The sequence below is a fragment of the Populus euphratica genome, unplaced genomic scaffold (assembly GCF_000495115.2).
Source record: "Populus euphratica unplaced genomic scaffold, PopEup_1.0 scaffold359.1, whole genome shotgun sequence".
Taxonomy (NCBI): Eukaryota; Viridiplantae; Streptophyta; class Magnoliopsida; order Malpighiales; family Salicaceae; genus Populus; species Populus euphratica.
In genome coordinates this window covers 155552-163403 of record NW_011500135.1, presented here as the reverse complement: position 1 = coordinate 163403, position 7852 = coordinate 155552, and the positions used below count along the sequence as shown (strand labels likewise).

The following is a 7852-nucleotide window of genomic DNA, read 5'->3' as shown; positions in this document are numbered from 1 at the left end:
GGTTATACCATACGGTTGGACTATGAAAGTGCCAAGTATTTGTTGTACCAACTGTTATACGATATAAATATATATTAATCATTGAACAAACAAGGTATTAAAAGTGAATAAGATAACAAATACAAAATATATTAGTATCAAACATTAAAGTCCATGTTGAGTTTATACCATACTTATTTTTATACTATTAGTGTAACCTTTTCACCTTACATAATAGACTTAAGTAAACATAATGAAAGAAGATAAACATAAATAAACAAGAGATTAATGAAAGCAAAACTTAAATATTACAAAAATATAAAGAGAAAGAGCAAGAACATGATCTTGATATGAGAACTAAAATGCCTAAATGCATGGCAAATGCCTTCTTTTATAGGCAAAAATTGAGAACTATTGATTTATTGACTAATTGTTAAGTAGGTGACCAACTCTTGACTTGGTGACAATCCTTATCTTCTTGTCTGAACAAAATATCATTGCTAACATCAGAATTTGAACAAACTTGAATCATGAAAGTTTTAGAAAATTATCTAAGCTTTCCAAAAAAAAAATTGAGGTTATTTGGACCTCTAGAACTCAATATATGGGTTGAACAGTGAATAGTGTCTGGGTTGCAGGACAAATTTGGACTTCCAAATATCAGAATTGAGTTTTATCTTCTCATGAATGTTTTAAGTCTGTGTCTTAGCTTTCTAGCTATATAAACCAAATTGAAATCCAAGATCTATAAGTCCAGATATGACCGAATGACTGAACAGTATTTCAGTTTGGATCGAATCAGCATCACTTTTCTAAGCTTCATTCTCTTTTTGTCTTCTTAATTTCAATAATGGAACTCATCAATCAATCATTTGATTTATGTGATAGGCCTACATTTAAGATGAACATTTACCATAAATTAAAAGTATCTTATAGTATCAGACTTGTTATTATAAAACATGCTTTAGTTAAGAAGTTATTGATACTTCAAGCGCAAAATGCTAATATAAAACCTTGATAAAAATATACTTTTAAGTACTAATCAGCGATTGACCTTTGTTATGTGTTCATTTGCCAAACTACTCCCATCTTTATCCTTAGAAGCTCTAGGTAACCTAAATTTTTCCAACATGTAGGTGCTAGACTTTTTAGTCCTTGGTATATAATCTAAATGGATCCTAGTCCCACTAGAACCCCTAGTCTCTAGGTGTTCTTAGTCTAAAAGTAAAGTCATAACTAAATGCCACTTGTTTCCCTCTTTACTGGCCATTTTGAAAGAAAAATGTTAAGGAAAACGTTACTTTAAGATAACTTCTTCTACTTCATCCCGTGAAATTATCATGTCTCACACCAAGATTAAAAATACTTCTATACACCTATTTCTCTTCACACCAAGTTCTTGAGAGAAATGTTAGAGAGAGACTTTAAATGAATTAAAATGAAATAAAAGGAGTCTTTATATAGGGGAGAGAGGTCTTGTCCATCCTCAATCGAATCAGTGATATATGTCACCAACATGAAAAATCCATAAAAAGGCAATTAATATTTTCATGAAACACCCTACTAGGTATTTATCCAATAAAGATAAGCAATATTTTAGCTACAAATGTCATCTAACATGGGCTAACGAAACACCTCAAAAAGCATCCACCTTTCTTACATGGAGAAATACTGAAAATGAAACAATATTTTTATAAAGTCTATTCAGTAAAATTGCTCCATGGACTTGGAGGGCTATTGATGAATTAATATTTATCTATTTTAGCACAAAACCTATAATAGTCTTGGGCATAATTTTCAGGCCTCAACTAACTCCTTGTGGGCTTCGGTAAAGCACCCGAGCTCAGTTGTTGGGTGAGTGCCCAACACCTTTTTAGGTCCGGGTGGTTTTTCCAAGCTCAATCCCAAGAGGTGTGCTTGGCCTCCTTGGCCCATGTGTTTTTTTTTTTCAACAACATGACTTGGTGTTTTTGGGACTAATGAATGTCTTAAACCTATATGCTTCTTCTCTCATTCATGCACGTGGAAATGATGTCTTTCTTATTAATATATGTGTAATAAGAGATATTTGTTTTTCATAAATATTATTATGGTAAAATTATTTTTAAGTCTCTCCATTGAGAAAAAAGATAAAGTTTAAAAGCTATAAATATCCCTTAAACTATTTATTTAAAAGGTTTAAGAAAAACGTATATATTCACTAAAAGAACAACTTATTCTTGGAATTTAAGGCTATTTAACATATTTATTATTCATTTCTCTATATAATTATTAACTATACCATCAATGGATTATTAAACCATCAAAAAGAAGACTTTTTATATATATAAGAGGCATTCATCAAGAGAGTTTCATTTACTTTGAATAAAAAAATTATTTGAATAAACATATAATCAACCCACCAAAAAACCTTATTTCAAGGCATATTAGATTTTTAAACATCATCGCATGCTGTATTTTACATATGTTAAATGAGTAAAATGTTTACATCTTTATCAAATTTCAACTAGTTGTCGATGATGACAAACTCCCATTCTGTGGCTTAACTGGAGGTGGCTGGTCAATTGTAACAACATGATGATGTACATCCATGTTAGCACCCTGATGCATTTCTCCCTGCTCTGGTAATTTTGGTTTCTCTTGTTCTACGTTTTCATACTGTGCAAGGGAGGCTAATTCATGAATTGCCTCAGCAATTTTCTCTGCGTAAGAGATCACCTCAAATAGTAGAGAAGTGACAGTAACGGCTGGTACAACTTCTAAGAGGTTAATGCCTCTACACAGGTCTGAAGAGAGCAAGAACTTCAGGTTCTTGGCAAAAAATTTTGATTTTACAAGGTGGGAACTGGCAGAGGATGGTGGGGTCATGCTTTTGATAGCCAATGCTAATTCCTTCAATGCTTTTCCTAATTCTGAGCTCATTTTTGTGCATGAATCCTGAATCATGCCTTGGATTTCTGGTGGTGTCTGCAAAAATTGTTTCCATTTTGATCACATTAGTAATCTCTGTTAATTTCTAGTTGCATTTTTTTTCACTGTGTAATGATTTTAAGTGGACAGAGTTCATACCTTAATGTCAGAATTGAGGTAGCCATTAAGAGCTTCGACTCTGTAGGCACATTGCCTAGTTAGGCTTCCAAACTTGAGGTAGTGTTTCCAAGGATGACGAAACTTGAACTGGCCATGACCAGGTTCCCATCTTGCAAAATTAACCTGTAAAAAACCATGGAGAAAATTCATTATTTGAGTTGTGTTCTAGAAAATGAAATTGAGAGACAGGAGGTTTCAGCTCTTTGTTTTTGCTTACCAGTGATTCTTCCATGTTTTTTGAGTTTAGGACACTCTTGTAGCCTTGCAAAGATGCCTTGTGAATTGATTCTCCCTCTCCTGGTTGACGAAAGAATTCAACCCCGAAATGTTCCAAGAAAATCCCAAGCTTTTCAATGTTGGTAGCAGCAAGATTGTGAAGATCGTCACCAGCCCATACTGGGCAAATGCAAATGCACACAAACACAGCAGTAAGGCCACCAATTAGAATGGTTGAGACTCTCTTATGGGCCATGTCTAGCACTTCATCATCTCGGTAACCCGAAACCGATATCAAACAGAATGTCAAGATAAATATGAGAAGCCCATAATCATATCTTGCCTTCATTCTTGGAAAGAATCGAACAAATGTCACCGTTGTAGCTGCATAACATCACCAGCCAGTCACAATAAAATTCTTGAAGTTGTTTCAAGAATGAAAGAAAATGAAGAACTGTACGAAATAGAAGGTGTTTCAAGACTAGTGAATCAATATTTACCCAGTAGAAAGACAAAGAGCCCAAGAAGTATGGGCTCACCTTTCTCTCCAGATAGAATGGCCAAGTGATGTGCACCAAACCCAAGAGTTCCTGCTAGAAATGTTTCCAAACCTCTGTTGAGACCTCTACCAAGTGTTGCTCCTGCATTATAATCAAGTAGTAATCATCTATCAAGCATTAATTTCTTTAGTTTTTGAATAATAAGGATGTACTATTAGCTTATGTAACTTACCAACAGAGAATTCGAAGACCACCACAACAGTCAAAACTGCCCACATTGCAGAGTCACCAAAGCCATCGTACAGAGGTTCAGAGTAGTAGAACAACGATACCAATGTGATCGCTAGTCCTACTTTTACTGCATGATTAACTCTTCTTGGATCATCTTGTCCTAATTTCTTTATTTTCCTTGCACATTCAACTATCTTAGCCTTTGATCTCTCAGGCAAGGACTTGATCCACCCACATCCTCTGGAAAAACAACCACCATTGTTTTGCATTCCACTTGACCTTTCCATAGAAAGTTTTATGGCAGCAAACTTGAAAAGGTTTCTATGGGTGCTGGTCACGTTTCTATCTCCTTGAGAAAAGAAGAGAGCTTGAGCTTGAGCTTGACTCCGATCTTACAGAGAAATGTTGGCTGTAATTGAAAGGAGCTTTGCTTGATCGATCTTGTTCTTTGTCAATAGGGAGATCGTTGCTTTGGACGGAGGAGAAGGCAACTTCTGTATTTATAGGTTACAAATATTTGCGTGGGGACCAAAAGAATCCCACAAGTTCAGCTCACGTTTTTTTCGTTTCATGTATCAAAACCTTGAAAGAGATTGTTTTAAAAATCTGAGAACTCTCACAATTAATTCTTAAGCCATGTTTTTGTTTGGGTTCGGTAAAAACCACTCTTGTAGAAGTGAAACACGTTTTGTAGGCTCCATGTCCCTTTCTAGCATTAGTATCCTAGAAATTTCACTTCATGGGCTAACCAGGTAGGAACTCTTTCTCTTGGGGCGGTCTGCGAACATTTTTGTGTGGTACAGTTGTGACACTACTGTCCAAAACATTTTTTTTTATATTACCAGTACCCAACTTTGCCTAATTTAATTAATTTTATGAATTTTAAAATTAATAGTAAAATCTTAAATATTAAAAAGTAAAAAGTAATAAGTAAATTCAAAACCTAATTAATTGGGTTATCATTAAAGTTATAATTATTTTATTAATATGAATATCGGTCAATTTATTTGTATTTCAATAAATTTCATGTATTTTAAAATTAATAATCATTTAAATTTTTAGTGATTTTAAGATTTATAAAACAGTTATAATTATTTTATTAATATGAATATCCGCCAACTTATTTGTATTTTGATAAATTCCATGTATTTTAAAATTAATAACCATTTAAATTTTCAGTGATTTTAAGATTTATAAAATTAAAACTAATAATTTTTAAAAAATAAATTTAGAATCTATCTAAATAAACTACACCTCTTAAAATTAATTATTTTTTTTTTATTACCATGAATATTTAAATTAATTTAAATATATCTTAAATAATTTTATAGTTCTGGAATTAACAATAATATAAATATTTAAAATCAAAACTGTTTTTTTCATTTTATTCCGATTAAATATTAAAAAATTTATAAATAAAAAATAAACAAGCAAGCTGTTGAAGCGAAGCCAGCGGGAATATGCTCGCATGGACAGACATAACTCACCGGTTGTTTGAGGAACCTGATGACGTAGGTGCCTAGAATAACCGAGCAAATGACAGCCCAAGATTACCTCAGTGATTCTGACACGTAGCCATATGTTCTGTCGTTTCTTATCTGTATTGCACTGCCTGGAAAAGGATGGATGATTTTACTCGGTTCTTTTACCTTTTTTCTTTTCTTGAGTTGTTTGTCGTTTGTTGTTTGTTGTTGGTCAACCTCCGAGGGACTTCTGAGTGAGTGTCCAGCTGGAAACTCGAGAGTCGTGAGTTTTGATGGTACACTGCTTTGTTTACTTTATTCAACTCGTGTTGGGTTTGAATACTGGAGAGAGACTCTTCCTTTTTTATCAAGAGTTTTGATCTAGTACGTAACTTAGATTTGTGTATCCGGTTTTCTTTATAAAAAAAAAAAAAACACTCCAGTTGTAGATTTAGTTATAAAAATAAAAAAGCTACTATACGAAACAATTTAAAAGGAATAATGGGACTTGTAGAAAAAGGGTTAAAAAATAAAAAAGTGAGTTGTTTTGAAAATTAGTGAAAAATCTAACATAAAAAAATAAATAAAAATAGTAAAGTATAATTTTCAATTAAATAGCTATTGAAGGATGAAACTTTAAAAATAAAATATAAATTTAGAAAAAAAAGAAAAAAAATATAAATATAGACATATATTTTTAACTTGGATTAATCTCTAAAACTCGCAATTTATAGAATTTTAGACCCAGACTTGATCAAGAAATTCAATTCTCAATTAATTTAATATTAAAAGATTGAATCATAAAAAATAATAATTTAAAAAAATTATCAAAATAAATAAAAATAAAAAATAAAAAGAATAATGATCAAACTTGATAAAAAAACAAGGAGGATGAAATTGTAAAAAAATAAATTTAAAAATCTATATAAAATAAAAACAAATAGCAATCAAAATAATAGTGATTAAATTTGAAAGATTAAAATAATGAAGGAGGTGAAATTAAAAAGAATTTTAATTTTATAAATTGTTAATTTTTTTTTCAAATATCAAATTATGAAATTGTATAAATTGTTAATTTTTTTTTCAAATATCGAATTATGAAATTGAAAAAAAAAAATTTAAAAATTATCCATAAAAACTCAACAAAGAATGACAAATAAAAAGACCTAATATAACATAAAGCAAATAAATAAAAATAATAGAGCCTAGTCTCCAATTGAATAAATGCTAAAATATAAAATTAAAAAAAAGACATGAGATTAAAAAAAAGAAAAAGAGAGGAGATGGGGGTAGTAAATTTGGACAAACCTTTTAAACTTGGATTTACCTTTAAAACCCGCAACTTGCCAAATCCTAAACCCTAGAGCAACCAAGAAGCTAAATTCCCAACCGAAATTTTTTTTTTAAAATAAAAAGAATAGAGATAAGATTTGGTAAGAAAAAAATAATAAGGATGAAATCATGAAAAAAAATTAATTTAAAAAATAATCTTAAATAAAATAAATAACAATAAAAAAAAATTGGATATCAAATTTGAAAAATTAAAAAAGAAAAAAGAAAAAAAATTAAATTAAAATTTTAATTTTATAAATTATTTAAAACAAATATATATAGGATCCTCTCAATATCCCCTCCATTATGATCTCTCTCTTTATATATATATATATATATAAAAAGAGAAAGAGACCATTACACAGAGGGTACTAAGAGGATCCTAATATCACTATAGAATGTGATGTTTAGTATTTAAATATTAATATTTATTAAAAAAACAAAAAACCCTTAAGTTAACATAATCTTAACAAAAAATAAAATGGTAAAAGGATTAAAAAAACCCTGTAAAAAAGTTTAGTTGATTTTGTTTTTTAAGAGCATTAAAATAATTTAATTATTTCAAAAAATTCAAAAAGTCCAAAATGCCCTTGATTGAAAGCAATCAATTTTTTTATTCAATGGTAAATGTAGTAATTTTAATGTGTATAAAAAAATAATTAATCTAACTCTACATAATTTATCCTCGGTTTCTTTAAATTAATCTAACTCTACATAATTTATATAAAAATTTTTTTTTACCATGATAAAAAAACAACATTGTTCCTAAGCCTAATTTAGAAATTTTATGGTTTAAGGACAATTTCATCATTATACTATTATAATGTATTTTCATAATAAAGGTAATCATTTAATTTTGTTTTTTTTTAAATATAATTTCTGTTATAAATTTTTTTTGTTATTAATATGATTTTCTTAACAAAAAAAAACATGTAATTTTTTAGTTATGTTGTTTACTGCATAAAATTAATATCCAAAAATGTTTTAACAATAAGTATAAAAAGGTATTCTTTAATCAAAACCTCTTTTCCTCGTTCATCA

At 29.8% G+C, this 7852-nt stretch overlaps 2 protein-coding genes across 2 annotated transcripts in view; one reads left to right on the top strand and one right to left on the bottom strand.

The window, feature by feature from the left end:
- The window catches only part of LOC105110481 (la-related protein 1A-like), a 25726-nt gene extending 18956 nt beyond the window's left edge, over positions 1 to 6770 (top strand). The window contains exons 8-9 of the mRNA XM_011005546.1: positions 3255 to 3261; positions 6760 to 6770. The gene's annotated coding sequence lies outside the window, so the exon portion shown is untranslated. The remainder of the gene's footprint in view (positions 1 to 3254; positions 3262 to 6759) is intronic.
- Positions 2387 to 4545, bottom strand: LOC105110482 (aluminum-activated malate transporter 2-like). The gene is made up of 5 exons (XM_011005547.1): positions 4018 to 4545; positions 3786 to 3926; positions 3287 to 3669; positions 3049 to 3192; positions 2387 to 2946 (listed from the first exon to the last, which is right to left on the bottom strand). The coding sequence occupies exons 1-5, from the start codon at positions 4301 to 4303 to the stop codon at positions 2482 to 2484; spliced, it is 1419 nt and encodes a 472-aa protein (XP_011003849.1). The 5' UTR covers positions 4304 to 4545; the 3' UTR covers positions 2387 to 2481.
- Positions 6771 to 7852: the final 1082 nt, after the last annotated feature.

What these genes read in the sequence shown, in the direction of transcription:
- LOC105110482 (XM_011005547.1), bottom strand. Translation starts at nt 4,303, where the DNA reads ATGGAAAGGTCAAGTGGAATGCAAAACAATGGTGGTTGTTTTTCCAGA. An exon ending in AAAACATGGAAGAATCACTG is followed by an intron (nt 3,193 to 3,286) that starts GTAAGCAAAAAC and finishes GGTTTTTTACAG; the next exon opens with GTTAATTTTGCAAGATGGGA. An exon ending in ACCTCAATTCTGACATTAAG is followed by an intron (nt 2,947 to 3,048) that starts GTATGAACTCTG and finishes CAATTTTTGCAG; the next exon opens with ACACCACCAGAAATCCAAGG.